The sequence below is a fragment of the Sorghum bicolor genome, chromosome 10 (assembly GCF_000003195.3).
Source record: "Sorghum bicolor cultivar BTx623 chromosome 10, Sorghum_bicolor_NCBIv3, whole genome shotgun sequence".
In the NCBI taxonomy this organism is placed as follows: domain Eukaryota; kingdom Viridiplantae; phylum Streptophyta; class Magnoliopsida; order Poales; family Poaceae; genus Sorghum; species Sorghum bicolor.
The window spans coordinates 12,963,704-12,976,074 of NC_012879.2; the positions used below are offsets into that span (position 1 = coordinate 12,963,704).

Below are 12,371 nucleotides of genomic sequence, written 5' to 3' on the forward strand. Positions count from 1 at the left end.
CAAGAATTGAGATTAGGGTTACAAGTTTATATATATACTCAAGTCACTCATGGGCCTTGGTGGGCCAAATTGATGTGGTGCGATGCTGCATATTCTAAGCGGGTCGGGTTTGCGGGGATCGGGTACGGGTGACTGATCCCATCTCTGTCCCCGCCAGACCCGACGGGGATTAATTTTCTACCAAATAGATCCCCGTGGGGAGTAAATTGATCCCATCCCTGTCCCCTAATAGGGAAATTCCCCACGGAGAATCGGAGATCGGGGCCCATTGCCATCTTGACTTGTAAGGTGTAATGTAACGCAGAGCTAACTTGCCTCAAACTCCAAACCGATGCACACCCTTCGTGGGAGATACTTTGAGGTACACATGAGCACCAATTTCAAATTGCAAGGGCCTTCTTCTCTTATCCGCATAAGTTTTCTAGCGATTTTGAGCTGCCTTCAAGTGACTCTGAATAACACCGACTTGGTCTCTTGCTTCCTTAATAAAATCAGGCCCAAAATATCCATGGTCTCCCACTTTAAACACAGTTGGGTGGTGTTCTATATTTCTTGCCATACAAGTCCTCGAAAGGAGACCTGTGAAGAACATTGATGTCATTATAAAACCCGGGCATTCCAAAGGCATGCCATATCCAAAGGTCGTTTGAAGCAGCAGCCTCCAAAATGAGGGCTTCTTCACATGCCCCTTGTACTAACCCTGTGATTGTACTATACAGTTCTTCCACGCCCAATGCATACAATCGATGAACCCTAACATTCCTCAAAAGCCTCTTTGCTCACAGAGTGTCGGTAAGAGTGTTGTGTCTGCCTCATTGCGACACCTCAGGTATTCTCTACAACTAAAAATTATGGAGAGAACACATCTACCACATCCATGGTGAAGCCATAACTCCCCTTTTTACTATACATGATAGGTTATCCATCAAATCAGGCTCCACTCACCCATGCATGCAAAAATGTTTTAGCGAATTAAAAAAAGTCATAACTCTTAAACCGAAGATATAAATTAAATTTCGATTGCACCATTAAATTTCTTATAACAAATCCTTTAAAACAAGATCACACATGGATATATTTAGATAAAATTTTATTAATAAATATTTATCTCTACAACTAAAAATTATAGAGAGGACCCGTCCACAACTCCCATTCCTTTGGTGGTCACGCTATCCCATCAACCTAGGCCCACTCACCTGTGCATGCAAAATTGTTTTAGCGAATTAAAAAAAATCTTAACTCATAAACCAAAGATATAAATTAAATTCTGATTGCACCATTAAATTTTCTTATAACAAATCCTTCAAAACAAGATCACACATGGATATATTTAGATAAAATTTTATTAATGAATATTTATCTTATGAAGATAAAATATTTTCTTTTATTAAGTAGAGACAATATTCTAGGTTGAACAGACAATGTTCTGTCTTTGTAAAAAAAGTGTTATCGATTTAGAAGAATAGTATTTTGGTTTTAGGTTTATAAAACTAATATTACAATATATATAAAAATACATAAATACATGACATAGATAAAAATAATAATAAAATCTAGAGTAAAAAACATAAGAAAAAAATAAAACACAAAATGGAGAAAAATTTCAAATAATGTCAAAGGGTTACTTTTCAAATATCATAAATATATTTATAGAACATTAAAATCACTAAATACATCATAGAACATCATTAAATATATTATAGAACATCACATCTATTATAGATTACATGTATACTAAGTGAACACCATAAGAAATATCATAGAACATCACATGTATACTACGTAAACATGACATAACACAACATAGAACGCTAAATATATACTACATAAACATTGCATATATATAGAAAACGAAAATAAAAATAAAATTACTAAGAAGAAAACTATAAAAACGAACATGATTAACAAATGATAAAAAGTGCATAGAGCAAATAAAATAAATGAATAATTTAAATAAGGATAAAAATAAGATTAAAAGGAATTAAAATATAAAATAAGAATGAAGAAACATAGAAAACCTAAAAAGAAAAAAGAAAAATAAATAGAAGCAAGGAAGAACAATAAAACTAAAACCAAAAGAAAAAGAAAAATAAAAGGTAAAATTAAAACAAGAAAAGAATAAGGACATGACAGGAAATAAAATAAAAACGAAAAACGAAAACTGAAAAGAAATAAAAAAGAAACAATATAGACAGAAAAATACAATAACAATGAAGAAAACATAGAGTATTTGGATTTTAAAACCCGTAACAACATACGGGCATTAACCTAGTCAACTTCAAAAATATCAACAGTTATAGCAACAAACCTATAAAGACTCTCAAGTGTAGTACTTTCGCCAATGCGATAGCATCAACTGGAACCCCATAAGTGAGCACACGAAATGCGGCAATTACTTTTTGGAAGCAACTCAATCCAAGTACATTGGCCGCATTCTTTTTTGCACGAAGTAATCATCGTGTGCTTTAATAGCATTCATTATGCGTAGAAAAAGCTCCCAAGACATCCTGTACCTAAACAAAAACAAACTAAAGTTTAAAAACTCGTATAATACTTAAGCACATACTGCAAACCAATCTGAAGTGAAAGAACAACAACCTTCGATAGAATATTTGAGGGTCGTGTGTTGCATTAATTGCCAAATAATCTTGAAATATCTTGTCATGGCCGCCTTCTCTGTCACGATAGATAACTCTTTGGCCAAGGATATAGTGACTTCTTTTGGCATTGGAAAAAGTTTACACAATTCGAGCCACCGAGAATATTATGTAGTCCTCGTCATCGGATGATGAATTGTCCTATTCTCTTTGAACAAGGGATCTCTTGAAAGGCATGACTCCTGGGAACTGGGAACGGCTAGTGGAGGAGATGGCCTCGTCTGGCTGGTGGAGGAGATGGGCAGCAGAGGGAGAAGGATATGTGCGACAGAGGTAGGAGGACGCGGCGGCGGCATCAATCGCACGCGAGTGGAGAGGTGTTGCAATGAAACTGTTGCGACCAGTAAAAGATTGCTTGTGAGTCCCTTTTTTTAGTTTTGGCAAGTTAAAAATAGCAAACTTTTAGAGAGGACCTCTTTTTTTACTTGGCAAAAGATAGCAAACTTTTGGAGATGTCTAAACCTCATAACAGGTGCACACGTAATAGGCACACATTTAAGACGAGCCAATCTCTAGACAATGTATCCTTGGGATTATTTCTTTAATGATGTACTCCCATGATCCAATTTCAAATAGGCAAACTGATGTAATTTAAGTTATGGCCTTTAATTATGTTTTGTTTTTTGTACATGAGAAAAATATTGTGATTCTTTTTTTTGGGGGGGAGGGTCAGAAAAGTTATGATCACAAAGGTACACCTATCATGAAAAATTGTTATTCCTTTTGAATTCTATAGAAATGGTTTCAGTAAAGATGAAAACGGAACGAAAATATCCCGAACCGAACCGCATCATTTTCTATATTTAATCTGATCAAGTTCATATTTTTGTGTCTGATTACTGTTTTCGCTTTCGTATTTCAGCTCTTTCATATTTCAAATGTGAAAGTAGAACGGTTTAGACATTTTTCGGCTGTTTTCTACTTTTAATTTGAAATATTCTGAATTTAAAATTTAGTTTAAATCAAATTTAACCAACTGCACAGGTCACACAGTCTAATTATAGACTACTCACCACGTAGCTGAGTTCTTTCTACTGGTGCCCAGCTACACTCTCTTATATGGATGACACCTAGTCTTAACTTCCTTAATCTCACGAGGTGTTGCTAAATGGTAGGAAGCCAGCATCATCAAGCTCATCAGTTTAACCCCCACCTACCAAATCAATCGTTCGATAGTTTTGCCTCACCTGAATAAATCTTTGTTACTCAAAAGAAAAGGTTGAATAAATTTTTAAAATAAAATACTACAAGATCATTCAAGAAAGATCAATATTCTCACTCAATTCAAGTCTATGTTTCTATAACATTTACTTTTAGTTTAGATTCTAAAATGATATGCTAGTTGCTACATCTAATTTTAATTTCTATTATCTTGCTAACTATTAATTGCTTGTTCCAGACTTGTATTTATGTATCAGCTATTATGTTAAAAACCTAAGACCATGATCATGTACTTTTAATTATTATATGTACTTGAACTTGATCGTGTCCATGTATTTAGTCATGCACTTGGTCTTTCCGTATTGAATTTTCGTATATCGACCGTGTTCGACATAAATATGCTCAAATTGGTTTGTTTTCGGAATTCTCAAAATTTACCGTTTTCGTTTTTTGTATTTCAAATGTAAAAATATAAAAAAAATTAGGAGTTTCTAGAGCTGTTGTACCGCGCCTGAAAATATTCTCACACCTCTACCAATCAACTCTGACCGTGTGGAAAAGTCCTTCATTGGTGTCGTAGTAGCTTTTCATAACCGTGCAGTGGACTCGTGGAGAAGTTTTGCAGTTGCAGTGATGAGTGGAATTTGCCAGCATGACCTACGCGATGACGCCAGCTGCCTTTGTCAATAACCTCTGACACACTCCGTGACGCCAGCTGCAAGGTTCAAGTTGCAAGTACAAATAGCCCAGCACGGGAAGGCGACAGCAACCGCACTTTCCACCAGCTAGCATCTCGGCAGAGTTCCCCCAGTCCAGCAAATCAGCAATGGCCGCAGCAGCTGATCCGGCGGCGTGTGTTCTTCTGCCGCCGCGGCGGCGCACGATGAAGCTGGGCTCACAGGGGCTGGAGGTCTCGGCGCAGGGCCTGGGCTGCATGGGCATGTCGGCGGCGTACGGCGAGCGCAAGCCCGACGCCGAAATGGTGGCGCTCCTCCGCCACGCCATCGCGGCTGGGGTCACCTTCCTCGACACCTCCGACGTCTACGGCCCGCACACCAACGAGGTGCTCATCGGCGAGGCGCTGCGGCATGGCGCGCGGGAGGAGGTGCAGCTGGCCACCAAGTTCGGCATCACGCCGGAGCTCAGGACGGTCCGCGGCGACCCGGCGTACGTGCGGGCGGCGTGCGAGGCCAGCCTCCGGCGGCTCGGCGTCGACTGCATCGACCTCTACTACCAGCATCGCATCGACACCACCGTGCCTGTCGAGGTCACGGTAAGTTGTTGTTAATTAGTTGCATCATACTACTTAACTTCGATATATATGCAAAACAACAAGAAGTACGTACTACGTACTGAACTTTGATATGCATATATATGAAGATTGGCGAGCTCAAGAAGTTGGTTGAAGAAGGCAAGATAAAATACATTGGACTGTCGGAAGCGTCGGCGTCAACGATTAGAAGAGCGCACGCTGTTCATCCAATCACTGCCGTCCAGCTTGAGTGGTCTCTCTGGACAAGAGATGCTGAACAAGATATTGTCCCAACCTGCAGGTACATATATATAAGAGTAAAATACACTGGCGGCCCTTTAACTTGTCAGCCTGTGCCACTTTGGTCCATGAACTTGCAAACCCGAAAAAGTGATCCCTGAACTTGTCCGTCTGTACCACTTTGGTCCATGAACTTGCAAACGCAAAAAAGTGCCCCCTAAACTTGTCGACCTGTGCCACATTGGTCCATGAACATACAAATATGAAAATAACACCAGCTGCATGACACTGTTCTGCCACGTGGCCGCCTCTGGTAGGCCATGCATGACACTGTTTATAGTGTTGACATCAGCTGGGTGCCATGCATGGCCTACCAGAGGCGGCCACGTGGCAGAACAGTGTCATGCAGCTGGTGTTATTTTCGTATTTGCATGTTCATGGACCAATGTGGCACAGGTCGACAAGTTTAGGGGGCACTTTTTCGCGTTTGCAAGTTCATGGACCAAAGTGACACAGACGGACAAGTTCAGGGGTCACTTTTTCGGGTTTGCAAGTTCATGGACCAAAGTGGCACTTTTTCGGGTTTGCAAGTTCATGGACCAAAGTGGCACAGGCTGACAAGTTAAAGGGCCGCCAGTGTATTTTACTCTATATATAATTACCTAGGAATAGAAGACGTACTCTTTGTTGGGGATGGATCAGAAACCAAGGTACATACACATAATGCTGTTCTTTTCTGTTCCGACAATTTTCAGAGAGCTTGGAATTGGAATTGTGGCATATAGCCCGTTAGGCAGAGGGTTCTTCTCCAGTGGAGCCAAACTTATCAGTGACCTGCCCGATGACGATTTCCGCAAGGTACGGTGACCTATCCTATTCCTATTCCTATCCATGATCCATCCAGAACTCCAAGAGACTATATATATATATATATATATATTCATATTGTGCTGAATGTAATGCCCTTCTCGATATATATGATCTTCTTTCAGAATCTACCAAGATTCCAGCCAGAGAACATGGAGAAGAACGCGCTGATATTCGAGCGCGTGAGCCAGATGGCTGCAAGGAAAGGCTGCACATCATCGCAGCTCGCGTTGGCCTGGGTTCACCACCAGGGGAGCGATGTCTGCCCCATACCTGGAACCACCAAGATCGCCAACTTCAACCAGAACCTAGGAGCACTGTCGGTGAAGCTCACACCAGAGGAGATGGCCGAGCTCGAGTCCTATGCTGCAATGGACGATGGTGTCCAAGGTGACCGCTACCACAGCACCTTTCTCAACACCTGGAGAGATTCAGAGACGCCTCCACTGTCGTCTTGGAAAGGCAACTAGATTTCTGTTTTCAGACTAGCTAGCAAGTAGAGGTTATCAGTGCCATATATCCAAATAAATATTGTAATAATAAAAGTATCGAGTGCTTGCTCCCTTAGTAGATATTTGACCATTGACACATGGTAGTCAAAGCTACTGATATTATTTCGACCAATCTTTGGTTTATTTTCTGTTTTTTAACATGGTCATTTTAACCATTTAAAGAGACATGGGGGTGTAGTTAGTTTTGTGATAGATCATGATTAATTACCATAGCGACATCGTAAGAGTGGATTAATTAATTAGCTACTCCCTCTGTCCACGAAAAAATCAATTTCTAGAGTTGTCCTAAGTCAAACTTTTTAACCTTTGACCAAATTTCTAGAAAAAAATACTAATAAGATTTATCGTATCAAATTAGTATCATTAGATTCATCGTAGAATATATTTCTATATGATGTGTATTTTATATCATAAATGTTGTTACTCTTTTCTATAAAGTTAGTCAAACTTTAAAAATTTTGACTGACACGGATTCTATGAATTGACTCTTTCGTGGACGGAGGTAGTAGACACATCAAAACAGTATACATAAAAACCCTTAAGGGATCGTTACGGCATTACGAGGCCCGCAATCAATCCGACTAGTGAATGCTTATATAAATTAGGTAACAATTCAAGCCAGAAATTTTTCATGGGGCTCAGGGAAACGAACGGGACCTAAGGTTTTTGATGTATGTTGATATTCTTTGACGCACAAACACTACCACGTAACGCATTTACGAGACACAGGAAAAACATGTTCCCAGAGGCGGCGGGCGAGCCCTACCTCAACTTCATTGCTTGTGTAAATCAAGTTGTGTAATTGCTGCGCCTTGTCGAATTGTTTTGACTCTGATGATTGATCCAATGAGCAAGGGCGCCATGCTGAACTGCTTGGCCTAACTTTCATGTGGCAAACGGCCTAGACCAAAAATAATCATAAATTCAGTTTGGTCCAATCTAAAAGGGTTTGTCTCCACAAAGTCGACCAGTCATCTTCAATCTCTCGTCCCTCTTCTTCCTCCCTCCAGCTTTCTCGTCCCTCTTCTTCCACCCTCCTGCTTCCTCGTCTCACCTCCCCTCCCCCTGGTCGTCTTCTCGTCATCGCGCGCAGCTCTTTGGCACCCCCCCTCCACCTCATCCTCACCCTCGCCGCTGCCCACCGCGGCATCGGAGCTATAGCGAAACCCTAGCATGCCTACTGTGACCACCTTCTTCCCCTCCCCCCTTCTGTAGCGAGCGCTTACCATGGAGCTCCCCCGCCCCAACCTAGCTCAACCGCCGCCAAGGCCCCTAAACCGTCCTACCGCAATCCCCACAGCCTGGGCAGCCTTCCTCCCACTAAGCTCATTCTCTCTTCTAAGCCTGCCAGAGTTGGGGAAAAAGGGGGTGGGGTGGGTGCGGCATTGCGGTGAGGTGTGTTAGTTGTTGATGTGGGCGCGGGTGTGGGTGACTGATGATTATGCAAGTTATCAGTCACCTGCAAAAGAGTAAAAGTGAATCCAAAATGGGCTATGCCTGAGTTACATGTGCACAAAAGTTACCCAAAACAAAAAATTGGATGGACACCCCCAAATACGTGCTCCCTAAAATCAGCCCAAATGGAATTGCTATGTTAAAATTTGTCAAAATGCTTGTGCCGTGTGGTATCCAGATCTATCATGGAAGTCGAGTATAAGGCATGACAAATGCAACAACAGAGAAGTCATGTGGATACACATTTTACTAGATGAACTAGGCAATGCACATCCTATGGAGGCATGACTTTGGTGCTCCTGAGAATATAGGAGCTACAATATTTGCCTTTTAATAATGTGTTCACACAAGAACATAGTGAACATATTGAGATCAGCTATCATTAGGCGAGAAGAGGTGGTCTACAAATAGCTCCATAAGTTCAGATGATCAGATTGCAAATTGATTCGCAAAGATGCTTCCTGCACGACAGCTGAGCATATGGAGAGGCAATCCCAACCTCACAACTGAGTTGTGATGATTCACGGGGCTGAGCCACGGGGATGTTAAAGGATAGTGCATGAGAAGGTTGTAGGCTCCGTGTGTCTCAGTATGAATGCATAGTTGTTGTATAGCAGTATAGTAGGTTGTTGCAACCGTGCGTTGTGCCTTAAATAGAAAGTAGATTATGTATGGCACAAGGTTGTTATCTCTCTTTGATTCATTTAGTTGTAAAACCCAAACTCTTGTAGTTTTAATCTAGATATTTGCAAACACAAGGTTGATATGTGCCCTTGTCTGTCGAGTTAATAATGATGAGTGACATGTCTCTTGGTTGTGTTGGTGTGTCGGTGTGGAGCACATGATGATCGACGAACACGGTGAAGGTCAGGTAGAGACATATCATGCTGATAGACTAGGAGCGGTGATCGACGGACGTAATGTTTGGACCAAGGGACCAAGATGGTCAGAAGACTAATCGTGGTGATTGACACTTGGGGGCATCAATAAACAAAAGTAATACCTGACTATGTTAACCAAGTTAAGATGGCAGTTAATCAAGTCAAGCGAAGACGCTAGAGGACTTGGTGATCAGAAAGTTGAGGACAACGGTAACACATGTTGAAATTATGGAGGAGGCGTAGCAGATACACCTCTCTAGGCACTGATGGACGATTTCTCAGGTTTAGGCCTCAAAACCCGATTGGAGTTGCAGTGGTAACGAGAGGAGGCACATGGGGTCTTTGTGATGTTTGCATCAAGGCGGAGCGAAGTCGTGAAGAGCCCGTGGCCATCGGATGCTTGAATCTCAAGTTAGACCATTATGCCCCTAGGGTTAGTGGTTCGGCTAAAATATTTAAGGATGTTTTGGAATTATGCAATAGCTCTATAAATAAGATAGAGATTGCCCCAACCAGGTACCTATCTAGTTATCATATTTAGGTTTTACCACTCTATAGTTTGCTTAAGTTTCTGATGTTGAGATCCTCAATGGGGGTGGCTGAAACACTGTTCGAGTTTAGTTTTATGTAATCCTATCCTCTGTAAAGGATCATACTTGGTTGATCTCATTCTTCCAAACTTAAGTCTTGATTCACAGATGATTCAAGTTTTGTTTTGTCCCTACTCTTTCTCCCCCTCTTCAGCGTTTTGATAGATTTTAATTTCCTGTGGGTTTGAGATTGATTTCAATGGATGGATTCGTTATAGGACCTCAAAGAAACATATATGCCAAGTGGTTTGGACATATTCCTCGTGAGCACATAGATCCACCACTTGGGGGAAAAATTAGAGAAATGCCAACCCTTTTGATGAATTTTTTGATGTGGGTTGATTCCTTGACTTCTCAGTGATGACCTTTAGCTGATCTGATATGTACTTATATGGATCAAATTAAAACACATGCATAGGTTGAAAACAATCATGTCTCTGTGTAGTGACCACAGATCGAGACATCATGCATTGGATGGATGATTTCTAAAGAAGAACTTACACATACACATGTGTACCACTAATATATGAAAGAGCGAAATATTACTACAACCAGCAGCACGTACATAGACTGCATACATACCTCTTGATTATGAATACAACACAAACTAATAATATCTAGTTCTTTATAATATGCATATTCTGCTCTGCAACAAACAAGTTAGTGCCTGGCTGCCTGCACAATGGTGGTTGTGGTTCATGCATCACGTGCAACAACCAAGCTAACCGCTCATGCAAGCCACTGCATAGGCCCACAAAACCAAGCGGCAGGATGTGTGCTGCTACATATGCCCTCATATAGGCTTGTAGCTAACTTTTTTAGACTTATTTTTTTAAAGATATTCATAAATATGCTCCTGTAGATATGCTTTCAAAATATAGACTCTGGGCTTGGCGTCGAAGTTGTACATCTCAGTACCATGGTCATTGCGCCTAGGTCTAAGATCATTTTCTACGTGTCATTGATGTAGCTGCCTGCATGGCATGAGCTTGGCTCCATGAATCCTAGTGCCGAGCTCGATGCCAATTGTTATGCATCGAGCTCTAGAAATTGACAAATTTGAATTTTTACCATGACTTTATATTGAGAAATGTGGCTAACTCTATAGTTTTTATAGTGACTTATTGTTTGATCACTTCAAAACAATCTAGAAAAACTTAAGATAAAAAATGTGAACAGAAGGTTGACATGTGCCCTTGTGATTCGTTTTGTGAAGAGTGATTGTCAACGTGATCCACGACCTAAGTTGAGTTAGTGACTAACCTTAGCGTGAGTTGGGTCGTGCAACATGTCTTTTGGCTTGTGGTGTGCAGGTGTGGAGCTCAGAGGCGGTGGTCGACAGCGAGGAGAAGGTCAAGCAAGGACGTGCCGTGTCGATGAACCGAGAGCGATGAAGGACAAACGTGAGGCTTGGACCGAGCGACCAGAAGGCCGGATGATCGGTCGCGGTGGCTGACATCTGGGACATCGATAAGTGCAAGTGTACATGAGAGTGACTGTGTTGATCAAGTAAAGACGACGGACATACGAGTCGACCGAGACTCAGAAGGACTTGATGGGCCGGCCGGTTGAGGATGGCTGTGACACGCGTCGAGTGATGGAGGACACATATGGTGTATGCTACTGAGGTAAAGCAATCTCATGAAGAGTACGGTGGCCATCGGATAAATTACCTAGGTTGGACAATAATGCCCTCAGGTTATGCGGTTTAACTCAACTTATCTAAGGGCAAAACTAGAATTGTGTGAAGGGCATGGTGGGCCCATGATGGCCCTGCAAATCCTCCGACAAGCTTTTATTTTCGTTTACTCTGTTCTTTGATTTTTTTTTCTTTTTTGTGCTTGGCCACGATCTGATGTTTTCGAAGTTAGAGTTAATCCCAAACAATGATTTTTTGAGTATGAGTTTGTACTAGGTCGAATTTGATGTCTGCCAAGTTTGAGATCGTTTCTTGGAGTTTTAAGTAATATTTCATCAGAACCGCTCCTTTTTCTGTGTTGCCTCTGTTTCTGCTCTGCTCGAGTTCATCGCTCCCAGGCATGCTCACGATGCAGGATGGCATAGCAGCGAGGACTTCACCGCCATGCACTCCCTGAGCCAGAGCGGAGTCCGCCAGGGGCTCAAGTGCCCGTCCGCTTCTAGGTAGGGATAAAAACGATACGGATATTTTCTGATCGTATTCGAGAATGAATTCGTTTAGATGAGTTTATATCTGTCTATATCCAAATCCGAATATTTGACATCCGATACCGTATCCGTATCTAAATACTAAAATCTTATATTTATGACGTCGATATTCAATTGTATCTTATCCGACAACATGATTGACACTATCCGTATTTGAATTCAAATTCGAACAGAAATATAAAACAAATATGATATCAACGATATCTATTCGTATCCAATCGGTTTTTATCCTACTCCTAGGAAGCAGGGCAGGCTCGCCCCTCTTCCTGTTTGCTCGTCACGGTGGTGAGCAAACGCATCCGTGTGTGAGTAGTCTCAGGTCGGGTTGCCAGTGGAGCAGCTCCCGCTGGTTTCCTAATTCCTAGGAGTCATCGGTGTTGTTTCATAGTAGCACATCGTCCGCTCCTGAAGCGTATTTAGTTCCAAAATATTTTGGGTCAAATATAATTTTTTTTACTATTTTGCATTTTAAAAGTAAATATGTCCAAAATATTTTTGCAAAATTAAATAGGGACATTAAGACCTTGTTTAGTTCTAATTTTTTTTACAAAATAGACACCGTAACACTT

General features: G+C 41.4%; 1 protein-coding gene and 1 long non-coding RNA gene across 2 annotated transcripts; one reads left to right on the top strand and one right to left on the bottom strand.

The window, feature by feature from the left end:
- Positions 1,052 to 2,874, bottom strand: LOC110430748. Its single transcript, XR_002448111.1, has 3 exons — positions 2,599 to 2,874; positions 2,309 to 2,513; positions 1,052 to 1,196 (listed from the first exon to the last, which is right to left on the bottom strand). It is a non-coding gene; the product is annotated as an uncharacterized LOC110430748 (long non-coding RNA).
- Positions 4,574 to 6,854, top strand: LOC8073737 (probable aldo-keto reductase 3). Its single transcript, XM_002436830.2, has 4 exons — positions 4,574 to 5,091; positions 5,199 to 5,371; positions 6,066 to 6,168; positions 6,303 to 6,854. The coding sequence occupies exons 1-4, from the start codon at positions 4,645 to 4,647 to the stop codon at positions 6,645 to 6,647; spliced, it is 1,068 nt and encodes a 355-aa protein (XP_002436875.1). The 5' UTR covers positions 4,574 to 4,644; the 3' UTR covers positions 6,648 to 6,854.

Excerpts from the sequence above, each read along its gene's own strand:
- LOC8073737 (XM_002436830.2), top strand. The coding sequence starts at position 4,645 with ATGGCCGCAGCAGCTGATCCGGCGGCGTGTGTTCTTCTGCCGCCGCGG. Across the intron at positions 5,372-6,065 it reads GATATTGTCCCAACCTGCAG|AGAGCTTGGAATTGGAATTG; the intron begins GTACATATATAT and ends GACAATTTTCAG. Across the intron at positions 6,169-6,302 it reads CCGATGACGATTTCCGCAAG|AATCTACCAAGATTCCAGCC; the intron begins GTACGGTGACCT and ends ATCTTCTTTCAG.